Below are 26,444 nucleotides of genomic sequence, written 5' to 3' on the forward strand. Positions count from 1 at the left end.
TTACTCTTTGAGACCAGCCATTCCAGACCTTCCGTCTGCAGCCAAAATGTTAATGAAATGAAATTTTAAAATGTTGTGAAAATTTTTAAATGTTCGGATGGCGAGGCCGAACACCAACCAACGGCGCGGAACACAAGCCGACCACAGCCGACCTAGCTCCCGATCCACTCCCAACTATGGTACGGGGAAGGTCGGGAGGTTCGGCTATGTGTAACCGGGGCTTCACTCAAGATCGGCTAGATGGATTTGTGTCGTATTTGATGTGTTAGACGGTTGTGACAAAAAAATAAAATGATTACAGGATTCAGGAGAAGCTAGTACTCAATTTGCTTACATTGATTATATACTTTGCTCACTAGGTGGTTGTGCAAAAGAATTCTCCTATATCCTATATTCTACAGTACCAACCTGATTAAGCTATTTTTGGAAGAAAATAATAATTACGTTTTGGCCCCCTGGCGGCTTCTGTTGTTACTGCAGTGGAACGTGCGGTTCTTACGTGTTGTGCTCAGGTGAAATGGTCAGGTGTATTAGATGGGAGGTAGCTCTTGCTCCAATAGTATTTCTTGGCCACTTGCACTTGGGATGACCAATTCATTTGAGTCCACTTTAACAACCCGCGGCCGACACTTCACCGCCTGCTCGTCGTCAGACGACTAACGTTTCTGTTTGAGTGACGTTTTCGTCCGAGTCGGCAAGATGTCGGCAGATAACGTTCGCGCCGTTTCAGATGATCCCTACAGCTGGAGAGGATGACCAATTTGTTTGAGGATAGTCCACTTTAACTTCCCGACACTTTACCGCCTGTCCGTCGTCAGACGACCAGCGCTGGTGTTTGAGTGACGTTTTTGTCCAAGTCGGCTAGATGTCGGCAGATAACGTCCGCGCAGTTTCAGACGATCCCTACAGCTGGAGAGGATGACCATTTTTTTTTTACGATAGTCCACTTTAACAAACCGACGCTTTACCGCCTGTCCGTCGTCAGACGACCAGCGCTGGTGTTTGAGTGACGTTTTTGTCCAAGTCGGCAAGATGTCGGCAGATAACGTCCGCGCCGTTTCAGACGATCCCTACAGCTGGAGAGGATGAGGATGACCAATTTGTTTGAGGATAGTCCACTTTAACTTCCGGACACCCTTACCGCCTGCCCGTCGTCAGACGACCAGCGCTGTTGTTTGAGTGACGTTTTTGTCCAAGTCGGCTTGATGTCGGCAGATAACGTCCACGCAGTTTCAGACTGGTCTCTACCGACTGACAACGATGGCTGTTGGATGGAGAATAATTTGCCAGAGGAGGTTTGCTACCAGAGAAGTTGGTCAGCCGCGGAGGGGTAACATGAACCTTAACATGGACTGACTCCCCTGGCCAGTTCCTCGATTTTTTGCCGAATTCTACGATCCCGTAACCCCGTAGGGAGGCCTGTGGAGGCTAATTTCAGACGACCCCTACAGCTGGAGAGGCGAAGTCTGTCGCCCTCTCACGCGGACACGCAGGAGGACATATTTCATCCGGGGTTTGCGTGTGTGCTCAAGGTCAAATTAAAACTTTCAACACGAGAGGTTATAAATTTTCGGCCATATTTCATCAAGAAAAGTGACTCACTTGTCAGCCGAACATGTCGGTAAATCAAAAGCGTGTATTAAATACCGAGGTCACCTACGTAGAGTGATGTATTTCATATTAGTATTTCGTAATTCTAATAAATCTAGGCAACTTTTCTTTGATATGTAGCGTTGGAATTTCTAGATCTGACACATGAAATTAACCGCTGTTAAGTGAAATTCAAAGGAATTGAGAGCAATTTGCATTTTGATAGACGCATAGAAAGCACAAGCGAGTTACCAACGTGCGTTCCATCAATTTGAAAGAAACCAATGAGCAGCGGTTGAAATAATCAAAGGATTTGACAAGTCAAAAACACCCGAGAAGTATATCGAATACCTTTCGAGTTTCTTCCTTCCAATAACAGGTTGGTAAAAAGGTTAATCCACTCATTTCCCGCCAAGTAGAAGGGGTACATGTTGACGCTTTGCTTCTGTCTGTAAAATCAGGAGGCCCAAACCTACACCACCAAAAAGTCAAAACCATAGCACTCTTAATGCATTTAAATTCGTGGGGATTTAATTTCGCGGTAGCAAAAAAAAAGACTTTTCGCGGTGGTTTTAAGCTCGCGGCAGCAGCCAGCACTGTATGTAGTCTCTTACTGCCATGGAAAAATGTTCGCGGTGGATGAAGTTCGCGGTGAAGTGGCCACTGCAAAAGTTTCTGCATTTACAGTATGTCCTGTTTAACCCTATCCAGGTCTATCCAGACGGGAGGGGTGGGGGTGGGGATTGTGGTGGATAGAAGTGCCCGCGCCAACTTTGACAACATTGTGGTGGCCTTTGATAGCAGAAGTCTTAGAAGACTTAGATATGGATAAGAACTCCCTTATTGTTAACTTTTTGTATGATACCTTTAGGTATCATGGGAATTTCCCGTTTTAGCCAATAAAATCAAATAATGACGGCATAATTACGTTATAATGATATAATGATTTCAGGAATTATAAAGATTAACAAGCACATCACCCCTGCAAATTTGGTGATCGTACAGCAACCCGTTCTGAAATTATGAACGGAGGGGTTGGGGTGGGGGGGGTGGTAGCCATGTATAAATACACCACCCCCCCCCCCAGGCCAGAGAATGCCCAAAAGCCAAGTCTGGATAGGGTTCAAAGATCAGATAAACCAAAGTTCTGCTGTAGTTCCAAGGTGCACAAAGTTGACCTTGACATTTGTCTTCCCAACACCTATCCACCTACCAAATATCATCCCAATCCATCCACAAGTTCAAAAGTTATGCTGGCCACAAATATCCGGAAATACAAACAAACAGACACACCAAAACCTATACCACCATTTTTGATGAAGGTAAAAAAAAAAACAGCTTCGCCCTTTGACATGCGAAACCAGGATCTAACAACATTTCTCTCGGTGCAAACACAGTTCACTCGTGGCAAACTCCAGAGCTCTGCCGACAGTCTAATCTTTCACAACAAACACTAGCTGTGACGACGGATAGATCAGCTTCAGTTACAGGTAAGTTCCATCACTCAATGTCTTGCTGGCGATAGAGCTCCTTTCCCTCGAAGTGCTGTGTTATCGTTCCAAAATTGAGACGTCAAAATTCTTTGACAGTCGAAAAAGAAGACTACAGTAAGACTGCTGGTTTTTGTATGTCAGACAGCTTATGAGCAACAAGCTTCATAAATACAGAGAGATCTCGTAAGCCTGCATAAAAATCTCGCAGCCGCTACCAAAAGAGCATTAAATCTGGTATAATGTGCCGTTAAAGTATCATCAATGTCAGGGTCGCCATGAGCCCGCGGTGGTGCGGGGTCTGATACACGCATGGTAAAGAACCCCAGTCTGTCAGCACCTGAAACATGTCCCACCCTAATTGTGCTTGTCAGGAAACCACGGTCGGTATTATTACTACTCCTGCTTCCAGGCATCGCGGTAAGGAGGGGAGAAATTATACTCTTACGATGGAAAACGTTTCCAGTTCCCTCTGAGGGAATTTAGACCCGATTTACACAAGGAAAATGACTTGTCGTACGACAGTTATCGTCCGACCAGCTTGGTAAATACGCAGCTCACGTGCACATAGTGTGAACGTCAGAGATCTCGGAGTAGATACTGTGAGATAAGATTTAAGATCGCAGCATTCCCTACTTGCCCTGTCGCCTTGGTATGGGGCAAGATAAATGGATGTTTTCCCTCCCAACAATCGATTGAAGGATGAGGTATGCTTCGGTTGCGAGATTGATGGTTTGATCGACTATTTCTTTATAGCCTATCTGAGATGATCTTTACACCGCTTAAAAGAGCGAAGCTTTGTTCTTCGCCGTGCCTTTAGTTTACAAAACCAGCCGCGGTATTTGGAAAGTCCATGGGGCTCGCACGGATCATGACTCAGTGTGCCATCCCGGATGTTGCTGCTAGCCTGCTACATACGCGTTATCGATGTCTCTATTTTTGCCTCTTTTTCGTGGGACAAGAATTTCTAGTGGGTGGTTTTCTTCAGCTTTTACCGATTCCAGTTGCCAGAAGGCCCCTGCGCTTGTCACTGCGGTACGTCGTAAAGATTTGTCAGGCCAAGAGTCAGCGCTCTGTGACCGTTAGCACGTCAGAACAGTACATACACGACGGTTAACATGTGTGACGGGGAAGAAACAGGATCTAATTGTCATCAAAACACACGGAGCGTGCTGCTGTCTCAACACACGGATTTATTAGTAGGTGTGCCAACTGTAGTGTTTGTCACGCAATAGATGCCAGTGAGAGTTATACTCGTCCAGGTCAGCTATCATAATTCTTTCCCAAAACACTTCTAAGGCGGCATTCGCGGTGCAAAACCGTTTACTCTCATATATAGCAATATCTGTTAGTGAGGATTTGACTTTTCCAGGTGAGCTATTTTTTTTTCAAAACACTTCTAAGCCAGCATTCGCAGTAAAAAAAAGTTTACTCTCATAGGCTCATAGGCATAGCACCTACTTGTAGCTGAACTTTACTATAGTACCCAATCCAGACTGCGAGCTGTACAACATCGCAGGCGCTGTTTCTGTCTTGTGTCTTCTTTATTGACTGAGCCTGTGGATACCTCTTCCCATACCTTAGGTGAGTTCTTGTATGGACGGCTGTCGTCAGCATGTGATTAAACACCCAATGTGTGCCTGACAGACGCGCTGTTCTGACAGTGTTTATATCCACAGCAAGGCCGCTAGTTGCCCTCGCCATATTGTCACAACAGCGCAGGTTATCGGTAGAGTGGACATGATGGCAGGTGGTCGGACCGACCATTTGATTAGAAAGGGGGTGGAGGAATTAGCACCGGGCTGATTGGAAAATGCATAATCCCTTTTCGTTTTAGACTTCACTTCACCTAACAGGGAAGAGAAAATATGTTTATAATGGCAATTTGTTTTGCTTTTTGTTTGTTTGTTTGGTCGGTTGGTTGACTAGTTGCTAGCTTCTTGGTTGGTTGTTTGGTTGTTTGGTTTGTTGATTGGTTGGTTTGTTGATTGGTTGGTTGGTTGGTGGCTTGGTTGGTTGGTTGGTTGGTGGCTTGGTTGGTTGGTTGGTTGGTTGGTTGGTTGGTTGGTTGGTTGGTTGGTGGCTTGGTTGGTTGGTTGGTTGGTTGGTTGGTTGGTTGGTTGGTGGCTTGGTCGGTTGGTTGGTTGGTTGGTTGGTTGGCTGGTTGGTTGGTTGGTTGGCTGGTTGGTTGGTTGGTTGGTTGGTGGCTTGGTTGGTGGCTTGGTTGGTTGGTTGGTTGGTTGGTTGGCTGTTTTCCCGGTAGGTCGTTCAATTGGTTTACTGGTTGGTTGATTTGGTTTGATCGGTTAGTTGATTAGTTAGTGGCCTACATCGGTGATTTCTTTTGTTGTCGTTTTTCAATGGTTGAGTGGATGATTATCTAGTGGATTAGTAGATATTTAGTTTTTGCTCGGTTTGTTCCTTACTTGTTTTTTTGAGGATTTATTTGGTCATTTCATTCCTGTAGAGGGAAATGTATTATGTAATACATGAAATATGGTGTTTATTTGTTTTCATTGCGTACCCGGTAAACCGCCTCATGGCATAATACACCAGGTTTTTACTGAAGAGTACAAGCTGCATATTTGGGCAAAACGTTAGTACCTAACTTTTAAAAAGAACGGATATAGGTTACCCTGCGGTTAAAGGTAAACTAGCGTTATATCTATTTGACCCACTCACACCGGGAAGGTCCCCTACTCTTTCCGACAATTGTGGTGAGTTCTTTTTTTACGTGCTCGAAATGTGCTTGCCCTTAAATACGGGACCTCCATTTAACGTCCTATCCGTCGAACCGCAAAAGGCCGTTGTTTTCACTTGAGTAAAGTGAGGAAAGTCACGTTAAGTGCCTTTCCAAAGGGCATAACGTCAACGGAGTATGTCAGGAGATTTAAACCCAGTACCTCTCTAGGATCATGGCCAACCCTACCAATACGCCACGCCGATGCCATCTTAAGGCCCCCTCTCACTTGACGTGCGCCACGCTTGCGGCACGCTTGCGGCATTGCTGCGTTCGGAAGATGCTCAACGAATTTCAAGAACGTTTGATCATTTTGAAAAAGATTGCCTTTGATAGGCATGACGATATTGGAGCCGATTCAAACCCACACGCTTTTTCAGCTTTTATATCAAAGCAGAATGAAAGAAAGTATACGTATAAGTACGGGCAAAACATTCGCTATTCCCTCTGTTGGTATAAATACACAATACATTGAAGGAGTCATGTTGTCGCGATAGATGATGAAGTGCGTTTGAACAGACGTTTGTCGATGTTTTCTTTAAAGAAGAACACTTGTGATCTCTCCAAAAATCGGTTGTTGGTGAACAACTAAGCGTACAAATGAACGAATTTCACACTTCATTGACAACGTTAACGTTGTTTTATAGCTATTTCCTGTCATTGCGTTTATTCTATAAGAATCTAATATGAAATTAGCTACGATGGCTGAACAATTAATATTGGCGTCAAGTCAGTCTCTATCACCCGCAAGCATCTTCATTAGACGCGTAATGAATTCATAAGTTAAAGAGACTGACAAAGATGCAGCGAGATATCTAACGCAGTCTCTATCAATGGCAGGTAATGATGACTCTACATTTGATTGATTTCTTTCCTTGTAGTTCTAGAAGATAAAGTTGTCGGAAGGTCCTTCTGAGTTCTCTTATCAGAAAACGCAGCATCCGTAGCCGACGACTTTGAAAAGTCTCCATATTCATTAGACGTAGAAGGTTACCTTGTTTCTTTGTGATAGGTTAGGCCTGGAGGCTAGGGAATACTGCCGGAGGGTTCTATTCTGTTTCCGCACGCTTGGATGACTATCATACAAAGTTCAGCCTATCATATCCAAGTAAAGGACTGTAGCTGAAAGTTTTCTTTGTTCTTCAATTTCCTTTTTTTAAAGGTTGATGTGGGGCATGAAACGCTCCATGGATTCCATTACAGAACACAGCGCGTTCTGTGGTTGAAAGTTGTCTTTGTTCTTCAATTTCCTTTTTTTAAGAATTGATGTGGGGCATGAAACGCACCATGGCTTCCATTACAGAACACAGGGCGTCGATTGATTGGTTCATTGAAGAGGAGTCAGATTGATACTCCAGCATTCCCGATGACCTTTGACCTCCAGGATGGGAGTGATTTTGGGCCGACAACATCGTGCACATTGGCAAACTTTTGTCAATGTTTTAAGGCTTTGTGACCGGAAACGGCTATGTATTGTGGGATGCGCCTGATTGATGTTACTCCTCGCGCAGTGGGATCAAGGAGGTCCTTGGTGGGATCAAATATTTGATTAATGATGGTGCTCTGTGGTAGATTCGTCCTGCTCTACATACCTCAGTCTGAATCTTTTCTAGTCCCATAATGAATCTCGTTGAGTGAAGATACCGATCCTCGGCGTTCACACAGCTGTTGACATCACTCTATAAACCGTACAGTACGACTGTATGTGGTACCTAGCACATATGTCCAGTTTCGGTGGGAGGCAATGTTGGAAAAGTATTCGGATCTGCAGTTGGTTTTAGCACACGGATATAATTTTCTATCAAATTAACACTCCATAGCCTTTGATACCCGACCTTTTTCAGTGTAAGTTTTTTTCCAAGTTCAAGTTAACGAGGGACACGTTAGACAATGCTCTAGGTTGAGTACCACACCTTGACAAGTGCCGATCACACCACTTATCGACTTTGCTGTGCAATGTCCATAACCAATTCTTTCCGAATCTATAGTAATGCATGGTGCTTGACCAGCTTTCATCAGGTTTACGAGTGATTGTTCTGTATATCCCATCTCTCATTTTGCAGTCAGGATAACTCAACAACCTCTAGATGATATTTGATATGTAGGTAATACTATGTGTTTGAAAGACGAGGTCAAGGTTGATTTTGGGACCCTAGCATGAGCATAACTTCCTTTTTTTTTTGGAATTATCTTTTGACCTAGACATGCTATGGTCTTGTTTTGGTGGCGCACCATGGCAGGTTGTTTGATATTTGGCATGCGGTTAGTTCTTAACAAGACCTCGAAATGATTAGATTTTTGGCCATGTAGTAGTACTAGGAGCTTGTAATAGTACTGTAGTCGGACTTTCGCGAACGGTATTGCGGTTTTCATTGCGGATAAAAATACGACCAATGTCACGAAGAATCGATGCCACTTCACGAAAGGTCACACCTTTACCATCATTCCAATTTCCCCGTAGAAACCGGGATATAAAATTATTTAGAACATACGCTTTCGGGGGAGGTGGCATTATCAATGTCATATTATACGTGATTTTCAAATAAAATGTATAGTATTTTCATATAATGATCCTGTGTACGCAGATGTTAACAATATTTGGCTCAATATACGGGTATACGATATAACTTAGCTATAACATCGAAAAGTGATTGTATTTGATTGTAAATGATGGTGAATCCATCCATGCATATAACCTTATCCTCTTGACGTACTCCTGCATTATTCTACGGTCATATTTGTACCGGTGCCAGTATGTCCCGGTGGACTGCGGGAAACCGGGGGAATGCCTCTCAGTGTTCTCACTATTAGGACAAGGCGTTTATTTGTTGCCGGGTCCTAGGTTGATTTTAACTCTGAGATTTAAGAAATGCAGGGCCCCGTCCATGCCCCAAAATAGCCTAGTAGCCACATGATGTCCCACGAGGCCACGTAGAAGTCACGCCCGAAAGTGCTGACAAACAGACCCTACACTCACCAAAAGGGACCCCTTTTTCAGGTGGGACCGTAACATAACCTGTTTGGCCGCGAGGTCGATGTATTCTTGATCTATTTCATTTCTTTCCATAGCTTCCACATGCAGCTTCAAAAGCTCATAAAAGGAACGAAACCCTGTAATCTTGCCAAAACCAGTTATATCTTATGAAGGCATGTCTGGAGCACCAGGAAGGTTCTACGTAAGACAACGATATGTCCTGCAAACTTTAGCTCTTCAAATACATAGATGTTCACATGTCGATACGTCTTCATAGTACGTGTACAATGTTAGACTTTCTTCCAACACTAAGTTGTAGAGTTTTCAACGACCATTGTTACTTTCTTGAGGATCATGATGAACGTAACAGTCACTTCAGCATGACGAACGAGAGTTGCAGACACGTGATCTTGTGTTATATTTGTCGTCAGCAATTGGTCAAACGTGCCAGAAACTTTGTATCTCGCCCCCCCCCCCGCCTCTGTTTAGTGATGGCTGAAGCGTCTCCCTATACGTCTTGATTTACGTTTTCTTAAAATGTTCTGACGCATGTACATGTAGGAGCTCTTTTCCTGTGACCTCAACTAAGTTTTTTCAATGTACCTGGTGACGACTAATTTCCAAAAGGCGGTGGTCCTGATAGGATGTTATGGGAGGTAGGGGTTCCTCTTTAACAGTGGTTGTTACCTTGACATATAAGAGCCTGTCAGCAGCTATGGAATGCGAACTGAAACTGTCAGCGCTTACAATAAGTGCCAATTAGAATGAGAAACCGCAGGCTGACTTGCCTACGCGTCTCCTGTTGTTTTGATGTTATGTTTACATGACATTTGTACTTCCCACTGTCATGACGTGATGCAATAGTACGCTTGGGTTACAGAAACACCGCGATGTTTCACTTCTCGTTCGAAATGTTTATTTGAGTACGTCAACAGCTCGTTTTCTGTTCTATGCTACAGGTAAAGAGGACGATTGCCTGTCTACATTCCCCGACGTAACGGCAGCGAGGGCAACACCAAAACCCCGCCAAACAGAACAGTACTCATCGGGTAACTGCTAAACGTATCCGGTTACTACGCTAGTCACACTTTTGGGACTGCATCAGTCTGTGACTGGAAGACCGTACGATAGCTAGGAAGAAGAGCCACGATGTTTGAATCGCACGTGGCACATAGTCGGAATAAACGTTGACTTTCAGGAGTGTGAGTCACACTCCTGAAAGTCCTTTAGTGTCACACTGTGTGACACTAAAGGACAGAGCCATGGATTGCCCTGGCCAAGGACACAATCTTTACTCAAACTCTACTAACTCCACAGTAGTGTGTACAGACGATGACATACTGGCGGGAAATACTAATTGTACCAACGTCACCGATGCCAATTCGTCAGGCTTGGCCTTTCCCTTACCAGTCTTCACTTTCTCAACGAAAGTCCGCGTCTCTTTGACATTTATCTTGATGTTCATATCTCTGGTGGGAAATCTCATCGTCTTCGTCACGATGTTCCGAAATCGCGCCAGGAAGTCTCGCGTGAACTTCCTCATCATGCACCTGGCCGTGGCAGACATCGTCATGACGTTGATCGTGATGCCGCTAGATGGCGTGTGGAACTTGACGATCCAGTGGTACGGTGGGGAGGCTGCGTGCCGCATTCTGATGTTCCTGAAGATGTGGGCGCTGTACGCGTCTACCTTTATTCTCGTGGTCATCAGTATTGACCGATGCACGGCCATCCTCCGTCCTCTGAGCATGACGGACGCCTACAAGAGATGCAAGATCATGGTCATGCTGGTGTGGGTCATCGGAGGCATCCTCAGCATCCCTCAGGTAAGCAAATGTACCTCCCCTTGTCTTGCCTCGAACTTGGTGACAAAACTGTACATTCTAATTTAAGAATAGTAACGTTACTTATCATTTGACTGTGACACCGACACAAGTTGATCTGGATGGTAAAATTGTTTCAAAACATGAGTTTTTGACGCGACTTGACGGATTTGAACTGATTTAACGGTTTAGAGTGTTTCCTTTCACGTCATCAATCTAATCTCAGTTTGAGATTTTATCCTTACAAAATGTGTAGAATTAATGGGTTAGATACTAATAGGTTAATGTATAGGTAAAGACAGTCTGTTAGCCTTTTTTGAGGCCGTTTTGAGACGGGCAGTAGGTTGTCTATGCCACGGAAGGCGGAATCCATTCCTCTCTTTCTACCAACTTTAACCTCCCCAACTGTAGTTAGCTACCCATTTTACACCTGGTAGTGTGAGGAACGTCGTCCAAGGTGCCTTTCTCAAAGACACAACGTAGCCAGAATTCGATCCTGTGACCACTCGATCGAGAGTCATGTAGCCTTACCACTAGGCCATTCGACACCGCATCCACTCCACCTACCCCCACCTCCGTCTGATAGAGAATCTCAATCCTTTTCCAGCTCTTCATTTTCCATCTCGTGACGCCAGCGCCGACCTTCACGCAGTGTGCGACACACGGAGTCTACAACGCCCCCTGGCAGGAGCCGTTGTACAACAGCTTCCACTTCGTCATGGTTTTCATCCTGCCGCTGGCCATCATGATCACGTGTTACCTCCTCATCCTGGCCGAGATCTCCCGCAAGCACCGGGAGCTGACTGGTACGTGTTGGCAGGCGTGTTTGATAGATCAACCACACAGACGCGCGCGCGCACACACATACGCACACACACGCGCGCGCGCGCACACACACACACGCACACGCGCGCGCGCACACACGGACACATACATGCGCGCACACACACACACACGCGCCCCCGCTCAAACACACATACGCAAATACACGCACACACGCAAATACACACACACACACACACACATATACACACACACGCTCACACACACACACACACACACACATATATACACGCACCCACCCACCGACCCAAAGGCACACACACACAAACACACACATACATATACACGCACACACACACACACACTAACTCACACATACATACGCAGACGTATACACACGAATACACACAGGTACGCAAACAGAGGCTCACACGCACGCGCGCACACACACACACACACACATACACACATACACAGAGACGTTTACACAGATACACACATGCAGACGTACACACACACACACACAAACACACATACACAGTGCCGGGCAACATAGCTTGGTAATCCAAATTGTCCCTTATGTGTGTGTCTTCAGATCCACTTGTTCGTGAGGAGGGGCACAGACTCCGCCACTCCGGTGCAGACCGCATGGCCAAGGCCAAGGAGAAGACCTGGCTGATGACCTTCGTCATCGTGTCGGCTTTCGTCATCAACTGGTCCCCGTACTACGTCCTGATGATCTGGTTCCTGGTGGATCGGTGCATCGTCTTCACCGTGCCGTCAGCGGTGAGCGACGCCCTCTTCATCTTCGGGCTGACCAACCCCTGCCTCGACCCGCTCATCTACGGCCTGTTCTCCATCAACTTCGTGCGGGAGTTCCGCCGCTGCTGCGGCTGGCTCAAGCGCAAGGACTTCGTGACCAGAGACAGCACCTTCGGCGGGACCACGGTCGTCAGCCGGGTCGACACCGTCGCCATCCCGCTACGATCGGTGAAGACCACTCGCAACGGAACATCAACCACCTGAATGTTTAACAGATCACACAGAAATGAGATTGGTATTTCTAGCCGAGTACCTGTTGAAGTGCAATGACTGCAAAGATAAGTGGTGTAATATCTTAGTCTGGTGGCAATCTTTTGCATGTTTGCATTGTGTTGCGGGATTTTTTAGTCGTTGTCTCTTCGCGGTACTTGCGAGTCATCGCAAGACCAGGCTATGGGGCAAGTTTATCTTCCAGTGCATCAAAGATGAAGTCAAAGTCGCTTTGTTGTATTCGGAAGTTTACCCCATTATGGAAGGATGTCTGCATGTCAATATCAATGATGCCGCCGTGATACAAGAGAAAGTCTTTATCAACAGTGAAAGGCATTTGACAGCGTTAAGAAACTTCTAAGACCCTCTAGATCTGTTGTCTGAGTGACTTTTGCTTTTGCTAAGTCATTTCGTAAAAGTTGGCGAAAGCTATCTGATTGGCTGCTTAACACAAACATTCTTGGTTGTTTTGAAGGCTGAAAGGAAGATGAACTTCATTGATGTGCCTCGAGCTGGTTATTAGGTGTTGGAAAACAGGGAAAAGAAGGAAACATATAGGTGTACATAGTACATCCAGAACTTGGTGTTTTACGACTATTGTATGGCCATGAAGGGAGTCCTTTATGAGTGGCAATAATAGAACTATTCCATTGCATTCAATGCAAGTGCAAAAATGATATCTATGGACCGATATATACACGTATTTGTCAACATGAATGGTAAGCAAATAGAAAATTACGACATATTTCTGACAGTGTTTGTGTATTGAAGAAAAATCACACAACATGTCAGTGATTATCTGGTACTGTTGATCAACAGTGGTGGCTGTTGGATATAGTGCACTTCTTGGCTAAATATTTATTACAAAGTTGTTTCCTGGCAGAGCCAACAGAAGTATGGGTACATTTGTGTATCTCATCATGGCAGTGCACATTTAGTTCATATGATAAATTTGCATTATAATTAGACCAGGATGGACATGTATTTCAATTGTTAGACGTTGATTAATTCTATTATGGACAATTAATAATGATACGCGCGACTATGAACGTTTCCCAATGAGAGGACTTTCAAATAAGCTCAGATGAAGGTCATCACCTGACCTTGAAGTCAAAGGTCATACAAATCACGTGACAAATGTAAACGATAAATACTTCTAGGTCTAAGAGTAGAAGTGTTGATAATAGTTCAGTGCTTCTGTATACATACACAGAATTATATCAGTGAAAAAGTCAGCGAAAAAAACATATCATAGTTGTACATACCAGTCGGTGTATATATGGCGAAATGATGGTGTTTGACATTGTGCGTCAATCACATGACTTGTGTACTAGTGTTTGTCGCGTTGGTGATCAGATAAAGACTACACCATGTGTCCGTTACAAGTGAAACGCTAGGTCATTGATCTCTACGTTATGTGTGCGCGTAGTAATGGCCATGTGCTGTGACTTTCCGCTAATTTTAGACTAAACGTAAGATATTTCTGACATGTTGTAACGTTAGGCCATTTTTTTCTTGAAATCATATTGGTCGAATATCTAATCCATTGTTTTGGGGGAAAATGTCGTCCATTACCTTCGCTCAGAAGGTTATGTTTTCGTTAGCGTTTGTGTATATGTATGTCTGTGTGTAGGAGAGAACGGCTGGATGGGTTCTATTGATATTCTGTTCCTGGGTAGGTCTTGTTGAGACCTGAAAACGATCAGATTTTGGGCCCCTAGGGGCTTTTAAGGTAGTGCAGTGGAACTTCTGGGTGTGATATCTAAAGTTCTGGGCATACCACGGTTATGACTTTTTAGTGGTAGACAGCACCTGAAAGTGAGTGGTATAGGTTTTAGCCCCCTTCCGGCTTGTTTTGGAACTGCAAAGTTTAGCTCAAGAAGTTGATGGACCGGTTGATTTTTGGTATGTAGATAGCTTAAGTGATGTTTCATATAATGAAATATTGATAATGCAATTAGGAATATAATTTGCATAATTAATGGGGATTATCTAGACCCGTTCTGTTTCAGATATAGGACTATTGTAACATGTGACATTAGTAACTGAGAAAGAGGACATATCGATACATACATGTGAATATTATGCAAAGAAAGACCTAATTTTGCATAATTAATGAGAAAATGCTATAATCCCATTGTGGTTAATGACGGGGATTTTTTACTTCTGGCATTTGGAAGTTATGTGCAGGTGAACATCAGTGAACATTAATTATACAAATGAGGAGTTCATTTGTATAAATTATCAGAAAATGCGATTAAAGCGTTCTTTCTTATCATAGATTGAGTACGGTGTTATTTGGGTGAATGAGACTATCAACTGATATAATTCATGCAAATGAGGACGTTATTTGCATGAATTGATGACAAATATTTATGATACACAGTTGTAAGATTAAAATCATTTGATATGGGGTCGTGGAACTTTTTTTTAGATTTGCGATAAATGTAGTATATTTGTTTCAGTTGTTGTCGCGTGGCATCAAATGTGTTGCTGTTTAAAATGTGGAATAGTTGCTTTTGATAGGGGTTACACAGCAAGCCACCGTTAATGCTACTGTAACATTGATATCCTAAAAACCCCTAAAAGGAGTCCAAGCATTCCAAATTACTAATTGCTCCTTTTCCAGTACTAAGTGTAAACGTGAGTGATTCAGATGATATTTTTCATAGAACGTAATAAAAGTTATTTGATAAAAACTGCTAGATCCCGGCAAGCAAATGCACGTTGCCTTTTATGAAGTAGATGTACAAGTAAGTGTACATATGATAAAACTTGGATGATTGTACACAACAGCTTTTGAAGGCCTGTCACGCTTTCTACTTGAGACAGATAGCAAGGAAGTTTAAAGCGATGTATGACTGTTGGCAGATATATCTGTAACTTTAACTATAAAAGTTCTATGTTCATCCAATGTGCAAGAAGCTGTAGGGCAATAAGCACGCTCAATGTTTCGAGTGCGCATGTGCAACGGAAATTATGGGTACTATGTCAAAGGAGAAGGCCCCTGCGACATAAAAAAATCACGTCTGAGCATTTTTATGAAAATCTAGCCAATGGTCGAGACGAGAACTTTTTACAAGTCAGGGGCCGTCACCTTTGACATATTATCCATAATTCCTGTCGCTGGACATGCGTACTGGGTACGGTTAACGCCTTTATTACCATGTTCAACGAAGAGACTGTGCCATATAATGAATATAGTATAAAATTGAATATTGTCTATGTTGTATGTACGTGTATTTTTGGCTTTGTGTGTCATGAAATAAAATCAGTATATTTGGAATTTCAAGTTTGTACCGGTGTGTTCATTGCTTTATCTTCGGTAGCAGGTAGTATGGCGTCCCCTACAATGGTCGACGTCATCATTGCAGTTGGGCAGAAACTAAAGAAAGAATGCAAAGTAGGAAACTAAGGAAAGTGCGGGGGGGGGGGGGTCGGAAACGAGGTAATTTAGTGAACTAGCATAAGGGAAATTAGGTGATTTATGGTATTTACCAAAAGCAGGAAATTATAAGAGAAACGTGGGAAATGTGACTTATTGGTAACAAAGTCACAGCAAAGTTAACCCCATGCAGACAGCTGATATATTGTATTTTGTACGCAAATCGTATTTACAACCACATGTTACCAGTATGTCACCATGTAGCACTTTGATCCAGGGTTCAAAGAGCAGCCCATAGGTTATGTGTACTCTGCCAAGATGGCGGGTAGGTACTTTCGCCAGTCACAAATTCTGTGTACCAGCGTCACATTGACATTTAGATAGCGTTTGTAGATTGGGAACTTTCCGCCAAAACGTATACGTACAGAGAAGCTAATCAATATATCACCTGGTGCATGAAAATTGCTGCGTAAAGACTTGCATAAATTTTCAGCTTGTATTATGACGAAGTAATAAACATTGATGATTATATATAGAAAGTCATTAATCTTAAGATGCTAAATTCGGAGGAGTATTGTGAAATCTAGGGTTGGTGAATGTCACTCAAGGGCAAAGTCTAGCCAGACGAAAAACAGATGATGATACTCGCCCCCCTCCCACCGACTCCCATTTCAAATCGGCTGTTGTTGACATTTCACCCAGGTTCAGACTACAGGTATTCAGACGACTTCAAAGTAACAGATTCTGTGAAGGCGAACTTCGACAAGCACGGGTACATCATACTCAGGTAAAACAAACGTCACACAACCACAAACATGCAAGATATCCTGTGTTCTTTCTATGAACTTGTACCACCTCGTTCACCAGGTATAGATTGTAGTAACCTATGTGTGTAAAATACCCCCTTTCCACTAGGACGGCGCTGTCGCCGCGCTCTCTCTGCTGCCCAAAATTTGACAAATCGCTCAACGAATTGTAAAGAATAGAAACGAATCTTTTTACATTTTGTGTGTTTTGTTGTCTCCTCAGTCACACTTTAACGTTTTGTATGATATACCAAGTGTGAAAGCGAAGAATAAACATATCCTATCTAGGTCGCAGTGAGAGCGCAGTGCGATCACCGTCTAGTGGAAAGGGGGTATAAAGCCCCCATTTCAGTGGGCGGCGACCGCGCTGTGCTCTTGCTGCGGCCTAAATTGGATTCTGGTAATCTTTAACTTCATAATTGGAATATCATGCAAAATGTAAAATTATGACTGAAAAGAGAACAAAACAAACAAAGCGTAAAATGATTTTTTTTAATGTTTCCCCGACCGTAATCGCTACAAGTAAGTTACGGATGTACATTTTTCGTTCGTACCCGCGGATACTCTCGTGGAAAATTATTGTGTGGCAATATAGGCCGGTACCCTGTAGTCCACGGCTTCGGGGTGTTTTCACAATAAAGACAACATGATATGTTTTCCCGGAGGCAAGAGTCGAATGAGTAGTGTAAAACTGAGGGGTGTCGGCATACTTTAAGGTACTCAATTGATCATAAACATTGAAATGACAATGCCTACAGGATGACTTGAAGGCAGCTATACGTCAATGTGATCATCATGCATATGGCGCTATATTTTTTGGAATCGGAAAATCATCTTTTTTTTCCTCGCACGCCTCGTACATATTATCACGTTTGCCATAAAGGTAAAACGAAGGTCAAGTTCGATAACGGAATTCTAAGGTACTGCAGTACAACTTCCGGTTTTGATATCTCCTGCTCTGGACATGGTATGGTCTTCATTTTATAGTGGTATATTGCTCTTGGGGCTGAAAGTAAGTGATGTAGATTTGGGCCACCTAGCGGCTTTTTGGAACTGCAGGGGCCGTTTTGTATTTTCTCCTGGTTTTCTGTGGCAGGTCAGTGCTGGACAGTGATGAAATTCAGAAACTGAGACGTCTGCTAGAGGCAGACAGAGGGCTGCATACGTACAATTACGGACGGGACGATGGGGAGGGGGGCCGCACCAAACTCGCGCTGTGGCACAAGCTTGGGAACGACATCACCGGTGTCGTGACCAGGGTAGAGAAAGTGGCGGGAACGATGGAGAAGGTCTTATAAGATTAGCAACGATCTATCGTCGAGTGATTTTGATTTTCTTTCTTTTTTGTTTAAAAATGTTTAAAACCAAATGATGGTATTCTGTATGTTTTTAGCTTCTTGGCGGAAAAGTATACCACTATCACTCCAAAGTGGTTATGAAGGAGGCCCGTACCGGAGGGGCGCACATCTGGCACCAGGACTACGGGTAAGTGATGTGATCATATCTGACACGTAGTCTGGAGAGAGCCGACTTGCTGACAGGTACACTCCTTCTTACAGACAGAACGTCATCCAGGGATGTCACAGAACTCGCTTACAGCTAGAGGGGCAATCACAAAATCAATACATTACAATTTGAGTCTAAAAGTCGATACGAACGTGGCTTCAGATTTCCTCTGTAACTAATGCTACGATCACATTTGCGCCGGTGCCCGTGTGTGTGTGTGTGTGGTAGTGTGTGTTTGTGTGTGTGTGTGGGGGGGGGGGGGGGGTCATCTCTAGCTGGGCCTGAAGCCACATATTTGTCCCCGTTGACTGACGGGGGAGGGAGCACTTCCTGTTTTCATTGTTAAGTTGCGCCTATTTTTCGCCGGTTCCCGAGTTGATTTTAAGTGTGAGTTTGAAAACTCCGGGGCCCAGCCGTGCCCAAAACATACTTCGGCAAACACAGGTAGCCACAGGGTTTCTCACGGGGTATCGGATATCCGGTGGGGTCATTTTTCAAACTCTAGCATATTAGATAACGCCGCCTGTCAAGAAGCAAAGTTACTGACATGTCGTGTTTCTTTTGACCCGAAACTTCCTACTGCAGTTACTGGTACGTGAACGGTTTCATGTTCCCCGACATGGGCACCGTGCTGATAGCTGTGGACAAGGCGGACAAACAAAATGGCTGTCTAAAGGTACGCCAACTGAAGCTATCAGCCACAATATGAATTCTGAAGAACATATTTTATGTTAAAGATCTGGCGTTGTGTCTGACAGTTTAAATAGACGTTGAGGTTTGAAAAGAACACTTTAAAGTCTGTTTTTCTGTTTGTATCGTTAATTTTTTCATCTATTTTCATCTATTCATTTTCTATCATAGTGGTCTTTTTGCTCAAACAGGATTTGTATCAAAAGGTTGTATGTAAATACACATGCTAAGAGTTCCAGCATTTTCTTGCTTGCTATGCAGAACTACGAACGTAAAATGACCTAGCCCCACCATCGACATTTTTATCATTCAACCCCGACCTAACTGTTCTTCTTGACCAAACTTTCTCTCATTTTTCTCCTGCGTGTTTTTACCACAGATCCTGCCAGGGTCACACAGAGCCGGCCGTATCGACCATGTCCGTATTGGCGACCAGGCCGGCGCCGATAGGGAGAGAGTGGCCCAGGTAACCTTGGGAAGAGATATTATGGTCATCCTTTGTTTTGACATATGGAGAAGGGGGGGGGGCACTTTGTATCGGTTGGAACAATAATTGACGGTAAATCAATACAATGTAAGTCAACAAAGAAACACATTTTGTGGTCACGGATAGGGAGCGAGTGGCCCAGTGTAACCTGACCTTGGGAAGCTATGTTATGGCCATTCTGACTATTATGACATATGGAGAAGGAGGGGGGGGGGGGTACACGGGTATCAGTCGGAACATTAGTAAACAGTAAAGCAATACAATTATAGTCAACAAAGCAACACATTTTTTGCGATAGGGTGCGAGTGTCCCAGGTAACCCTGGGAAGAGATATCATGTCCATCCTGTGTTTTGACATATGGAGAGGGGGGAGGGGGGCACTTATCAGTTGGAACAGTGGTAAACAGTAAATAAATACAATGGCAGTCAACAAAGCAACATATTAGTTGCGATAGGAAGCGAGTGTCCCAGGTAACCTTGGGAAGAAATATTATGGCCATCCTGTGTTTTGACATATGGAGAAGGGGAGGGGGGCACTTATCGGTTGGAACAGTAGTAAACAGTAAATCAACACATTTCGCACGACAACAACAGGATATGGTTTGTTTGACTGAATGATTTATTGTGAATTACCGTTAGGACATGGAACGTGCACGGATTCGATCATATCAAGGACGTTATATAACTCCTGCTTAAGCCTGAATAATTGAACCGTTTTTGTTCCCGTCGTCCCGAATATGGGTCAGAAGTTATTAACGTTATGTAAAGTCTTTCGATTATATTAATGACGTTTCATCAGTAACGTCCTTGAATAAAGATTGTTGGTATGAACGGTATCCTTTTGGTATCCTAAAAGTATAAGTGATGCGCGCGTGTATGTCATCCATGTGACCGAATCAATTGTAACATGGCCTTACCTCGGATAAGTAGAACGCCTGCATACGCCTTCAATGATTTAACCGTTTTTGTTCCAGTCGTCCCAAATCTCGGTCAGATGTTATTACATTAATCCACCAGAGTCCATCTTTCATGTCTTCGCTGATTATGAGAGTACGTGCCGTAAACATGACTAACTGGAGGGCACAGCGCGAGGGTTGTATCAACTAATCCAAGTTAAGCCACCGATGTCCATTACTTACCCATGGATCCTGATAGCTACACTCCTGATATAGCCACTTTGATGATTAGGGGTTTAAATGGGATAAACCTTTCTGTCTAACCCCCACAGGAATGATATTTGTCATCGTACTGCTTAATATATGCTTATGTCACATTTCCAAACCGGAGCCCGGCCGTTCGGCTTTCGGGAAAATAGAGAATGATAAAAAAGACACCAAAATCAACAGAACGTAAAATGAAGAGTCATGGCAATAAAGTGTGTGTATTTCTATGTACACATTTTTATTTTTCGTCCCCTAAAACTGCGCGACAGGGCACATGTTTGGAAATGTGACTTAAGCATTACTCGGCCATGAATGACACAATATTGTTAATATTTTAGATTGAAAGTATCAGCTAATGCAAGATCGTTGCTTCATACGAGGAATGTTATTATGTGTGCCGATAGCTGATATACTTCAACACTTGCGGGGTCGTTTAATCTGTCATCCATTTAATAAAATATTTTTCACAATTAAGCTGGAGAAATCACTTGGTCTGAAGTACGTCGAGCTCGAACCCGGTGACGCCATCTTCTTTCACTGCAACCTTCTGCACCGGAGTGACCAGAACCGCAGCGATCGCCGCAGGTAGGACCTGTATGAGTTGAACAGGTTTGTGGGGTCGTAACGCCTGGGTGTTCGGTCCAGGAACCAGGGGTCCTGGGTTCTAATCAACTGATATGCCACCAATGCTGTGCCCTTGGAAATGGCACTTTATAAGACTTTCGTCTCTCCGACATACTTAAACCTCCAATGATATTTACCCGCTGTAAGATATAAGATAGTATCAAAAGCCGACCAAACACTGTCCAACCTTCACTCAGATGAATCTTAATCAAAAGCCTTTCGTCAAAACTGCTGAAGTCCGATTCCAGGTGGCGGTTGGACACTGCTTGGCCAGCTTTTGATACCGTGTTATGCCACCGGTAAATCTGCTTAGAGATTACACATATTTGCCTTTTTCCCTTATTATGTTGAGCATCTCCAGTTCCAGAGGGAAACAAACTTTCTTGTCATTTTTATAAATTCGAAATTAGACGGAAACCAATGCATGCGCTGATGTCATCCATACAATTTAATTTCTGTGGCCCTACATGGCGTGCATTGCTATAGGGATGACATACCATACATGTTCGTAGAATCGATGAAAAACCTTACCTGTACATCAGGGCAGGAACTTGATCGGACCATGTGTCAGAAACCTGTCTGGTACGTGTCTGGTCTCCGGCCAGAATCGATGTCTACAGGCAGTTTGAGACGTGGTATCGGTGTTCAGGGTGTCAGGATGATACATCAACTTTGCAGTGCTTGATTGATGAGTAAACTTTAAGCCTAGGTCACACATAACCAAACATGGCCTCCCGACCTTCCCCCAACCGTTTTTGGGAGTGGATCGGTAGCTGGTGTTCGACCCGGTTGGTTCATGTTCAACTTAGCCAGCCGAACGTTTAGAAATTTTCAAAACATTTGGCTATAGACCTGGTATCTGGAATGGGTTTGCTGGTGGTTGGGAGTAAGTCAGTAGTACGTGGCCAGGGTGTGTTTTGTAGTCAAATTTGACTCTTAATCTGTAACTGGTTAAACTGCTCTTGACCTACCGACATGTTTCATTATATGTTGTAATGCAACAAGAGTTTCAGGCAACGATCCCTGTTGTCGGTTCATTTGCTATGGATCCGGAAAAGTTATTGGTCACACGTTTGTTACGGGACAAGCGCTATCTTTTTACTATATATGATAACAATACCAACCATAGATTTGGTGTAAAGTGTAGATTATTTCATTATTCAGATGGGCGTTCTTGATTGCCTACAACCGTGCCGACAACCTGCCCGTGTGTGAACAGTACACTCCAGAGGACACCACTCTTGAAAAGGTATGGTCTTAGCCACTGAGGACAGAAAAATGACCTGTTAGAATAACAGTAGTTAAAATAAAAGCAGCCTATAGGTGGCATGTATACTAGTATCAATCATCCTGCGTGCCATCCTAGTTAGTTTACCGGGGCCTCCACACTCTCCCCTCTTCAACGGTCCCTTGTATGTACGGTCTCATTTGGAAAAATGAGCCCCACAAGGTAGTTTATGGCTTTTTTTTCACTTTCCAGCGTGGCCCCTGCGTGGCCCGTAAGGCACCATGCAGTTGCCAGCCTATTTTGGGGCACGGCCGGGCCCTTGAATTTTTTTAATGGTAGTTAAAATCAACTCGGGACCTGACAACAATGAGAAGCCGTGACATAATCGAAAAAAAACACCAGTCCACCTGGTTTAAGAGCCCGGGTATAGCTAAAGCAACAACTCTGTGCCGAAGAAAGGTCGTTGATGCAACGCTTATTGCCGTCCTGTGCCCCACAGTTGCCGAACACCGCAATCCTGGAGTGTCCGTCTGTGATGGACTCAGCCGGCAGGGACTTCTTCAAGCTGGAGAACGACTTCGCTGTTAGAGTACTGGACAAGGACGTTAAGCCTTAGTATGCCTAATCAAATTAACACCTGCCTGTAACATATTTAACACTCTCATTTTAAAGGCTGAAAAATTTCGTCTTCATAGAAGGTTCGTGAATCTTTTTCACAGGCGCAAATTTGTTAAGACAACCTTTTTAGTTACAGCCACTGTTTGACATATTGCATAGTTGGAAAGAAAAGACGCTCGGTCCACAGGGGTTTTCAATAAGTCCTAGCCGCTTAGTACTACCAATCATCAGAGAAACGCAACGAAAGTTTGGCATGATGATGACATGGATATTTAACCACTTTTCTATAGTGATAAATATCAGTTTTATGGATTATGAAAAGTCTGTCTAAGGACAGTTGTTCAACCGTTCGCCGTGAAAATCCATTTATCACACCAGAACGTGATGACAGGAAAGTGGAAGGTCGATTATAGCGAGTCTTTTCTGGCAGAAACTTGTCACGTCACGTACATGAAACGACTGTCAAACAGTACAGTACTCATTATTAATCAGCGTGACGACGGATGCAGTTACGCACACAACGTCAAAGTTCCAGAGTCAAACCATTTATATGACAGTGTGTAATTGTAGTAATGCCACGGTCCCATTTGTAAAACGGGCCCCTCCGGATAGTTTACGGGCTGTTTTTCTGCACTTTGGGGCGTGAACCCTATGTGGCCCAGTGGGACACCCTGCGGTTACCGGGCTATTTTGGAGCACGGCCGGGCCCTTAGATTTTTCTAAAACTTGAAGTTAAAATCAACCTGACGCTGTGACCTACCCGTGGAAGCAACGAGCGGTACCTCCCTGGTATCCGGGACAAATTTGCTTCACCCCCTATGGACACCGTGGTGATTGTCCTGTGTATTCTGAGCACGTTGGTTACAAATGTGATGGAAGCATCTAAAATTCAAGATGCAGTGTCGTCTCCTGTCGAGTTTACGTAAACATCTATGGTACCCTATGTTTTACAATTTTGATTGCTCGCATCGTCGCAAGCATTAAGTACCTCTGATTGGACCTCAAAGAACGCCCTTAGTGATTGATGTCAACCCTAGTTTTTGCCAAGTGTTAAATATTTATTTTGCAGATACCTTGTAATTTCCGGACCGTCACTTGAATTGCTTTCGAGCTGATATTGATGGACGTTTCTGATGCCATCTTACACAAATGTATACAAATTTCAGTTTCATTGATTGCCCAAGGTTTTTGCATGGTTGGATACGCCAAACTATAGCCTTGAGGGACATATGATGACTTGCGCCCTCGCAGGCACCGTCTTTGGAAAATACTCTGCCTCATAAGCACAGGACTGCCATCGGCAGGGTAAGTCTGCAAGTCATTCTTTAATTCGTTTGTTTACTCTAGACATCATTAAGCGTGTTGAAAGGTAAACTCTTGGTTTCAGTGGCCTTTACGACTCCGTAAACTCTGCTGAAATACTTCTCCAAATTTAAGACTTCTTTCCTTGTCATGAAAGCTTGCTTGAATATTCGTTTTCGTGCTGTACAACTGCGTTGAATAATGGTCAGCATATATATGTGATGGTTCTAATCACCGAAATCTGGAACTTCGGCAAGACTTTTTTCGTCAACCTCAAATATTAAAGTCGGCATCTAATAGCGCCGAGGTGATCTAAATTTATGTCTGCCCTTTGTGCACCAAGTCTAGGAAACAAAAATTCCGCTTTGATATCTCTTTGTCGTCATCAAAACCAATATATCCGTCCTAAATCCTGAGTAGAGCTATCAATGCATATCTGTTCCCTGTAAATGTATTGTACTGTAACTCTTCTGACCTCAGTCAGGCCACAGCTCTCATCAACGTCCCATTCTTCCCCGTTGGTTCTAATAGCAACCACACCTCCATGACTAGATCCACACATCCCAGGCCTACTGATTGGCCTCGCCTGGCCATGACGAGGTCAACTGTAATCGCCCTTGTGTTGACCTTGTCTCCTGCCATGTATGTGACAAATATGATCGCTTTAGGATTCCTTACAGGCAAGCTAGCTCCGTTTGACATGATGTCCAAAACTTGGCCTTCATTTGTGTCCAGGTCAACACCTACTCGAACAGAATGGAATCGAGAGAAGCACTGGGAATGAATGTGACCAGGGCTAGGCTTAGGTTCCAGTTGCGCTGGTGCCTGTCAGGGATGTGGCCCCGGCCGGGCTCCGAAGGCATGAATTTGTCCCGGAGGACTGCCGGATACCGGTGGGTACCCCTCGGTGTTCCCCACGGGTAGGTCACGACGTCTATGTGTTGCCGGGTGCCGGGTTAATTTTGAGTCCGACTTAAATTCAAACCGGGGTCCGGTTGGGCCCCAAAATACCCCGGGAGCCGCAAGGTTTCCCGCAGGGCCACGTAAGGGTCATGCCCGAAAATGCAAAGAACAAAAAACGGCCCGTGAACTGGCCGGCATGGCCAATTTTCCCAATTGACACCTAAGCCTTAGTATGTGTTCACAGCCAAGCTAGTTTTCCCCCAATCTGCCGTTGTTGAAGGAACCCATTACAAGTTGGCAAACTCGTGATCTGGCAGACGACCAAGATCCGTGACGATCAAAGCGCTGCAATGCGAACATGATGCTATTTCATCATCAGTGTTGATTTCCTTGGCTTAGTTTCAGCAGCATGGTCGAGGACTGCATGTTATCTCTTTTATGAGTTTCTAACACCACCATCAATCCGGTAATAAAAGGGCGTGCTATGCTGTCAACGTTTTCAACGAGTCGTATCTCGTTCATGTAATCACGGGCCTTCGTCAGCATGCCGTAAGACATATTAGCCTAGCTGTCATTTCTCCCGGGCTCCTTTCACTCTAAATTGAAAAGGACTTTGTGAATGCCATCGTGAGATCACGTAGCGTACTAGTAATCGGCAGCGCAATCGGCAGCGTGTTGGGCTCAGGCCAAAGAGTTGCCGGGTTCGAACCCTGCCGTGTCACCGATCTTGTGCACTTGGGAAAGGCACTTTGCATGACCTCCCCCACTTCACTCAGGTAAAAATGAGTACCTAGTTTTGGCTAGGGACGTCCCTCGTATAGGACGTTATTATATTAAGACCGTGCCATAATGGTCAACGTAATGATCGTGGACACTAAAGGAAGAAAGAACCGTGTTTAGCATCTTTGGGAACTAACTAGTGATGGCACTTCTTTTTGCACTGAACGTGCGATCGAAGCCTTCTACTAGTTCTAGCACTGATTTCTGTTCAGGGCAGCGAGTGCAAGGGGCCCAGTAGCAATACTAATCGAATGGCATCCATGCCACTCGCATTTAATCGTTGTCATCTTGAACGATGTTATTAAATTCATATTGATATATACAACCGTATATCAATTATAACGTACTAAAAGTGCATCTGATTTGTAAATGAGGATGACATCTCCTGTTATAAATGCTCAACATTAGAAGAGTGTTGAAAAACGTTTCCCACTGTGTTGGGCTCCAGTCACATTTCCAACCCGGGGCCCGGCCGGGATGTTTGCGGAAATGAAAAATCAAAGCGTTTATCAAGGAATAT

General features: G+C 44.0%; 2 protein-coding genes across 2 annotated transcripts; both read left to right on the forward strand.

The window, feature by feature from the left end:
* Positions 1-10,056: 10,056 nt before the first annotated feature.
* On the forward strand, positions 10,057-12,989 carry LOC118410514 (gonadotropin-releasing hormone II receptor-like). The gene is made up of 3 exons (XM_035812270.1): positions 10,057-10,620; positions 11,225-11,423; positions 11,996-12,989. The coding sequence occupies exons 1-3, from the start codon at positions 10,057-10,059 to the stop codon at positions 12,424-12,426; spliced, it is 1,194 nt and encodes a 397-aa protein (XP_035668163.1). The 3' UTR covers positions 12,427-12,989.
* A 3,137-nt stretch (positions 12,990-16,126) lies between these two features.
* On the forward strand, positions 16,127-22,937 carry LOC118403097 (L-proline trans-4-hydroxylase-like). The gene is made up of 9 exons (XM_035801579.1): positions 16,127-16,142; positions 16,520-16,604; positions 17,720-17,912; positions 18,017-18,108; positions 18,715-18,805; positions 19,199-19,285; positions 20,945-21,054; positions 22,258-22,342; positions 22,821-22,937. The coding sequence occupies exons 1-9, from the start codon at positions 16,136-16,138 to the stop codon at positions 22,935-22,937; spliced, it is 867 nt and encodes a 288-aa protein (XP_035657472.1). The 5' UTR covers positions 16,127-16,135.
* The last annotated feature ends 3,507 nt before the right edge of the window (positions 22,938-26,444 follow it).

This window comes from Branchiostoma floridae, chromosome 2 (genome assembly GCF_000003815.2).
Source record: "Branchiostoma floridae strain S238N-H82 chromosome 2, Bfl_VNyyK, whole genome shotgun sequence".
Lineage (NCBI taxonomy): Eukaryota > Metazoa > Chordata > Leptocardii > Amphioxiformes > Branchiostomatidae > Branchiostoma > Branchiostoma floridae.

Bases quoted from the DNA above. Each gene is read 5' to 3' on its own strand.
- LOC118410514 (XM_035812270.1), top strand. From the start codon at position 10,057: ATGGATTGCCCTGGCCAAGGACACAATCTTTACTCAAACTCTACTAAC. The intron at 10,621-11,224 runs GTAAGCAAATGT...ATCCTTTTCCAG, and splicing joins GCATCCTCAGCATCCCTCAG to CTCTTCATTTTCCATCTCGT. The intron at 11,424-11,995 runs GTACGTGTTGGC...GTGTGTCTTCAG, and splicing joins CAAGCACCGGGAGCTGACTG to ATCCACTTGTTCGTGAGGAG.
- LOC118403097 (XM_035801579.1), top strand. The intron at 19,286-20,944 runs GTAACCTTGGGA...TTCACAATTAAG, and splicing joins ATAGGGAGAGAGTGGCCCAG to CTGGAGAAATCACTTGGTCT. The intron at 22,343-22,820 runs GTATGGTCTTAG...TGTGCCCCACAG, and splicing joins AGGACACCACTCTTGAAAAG to TTGCCGAACACCGCAATCCT.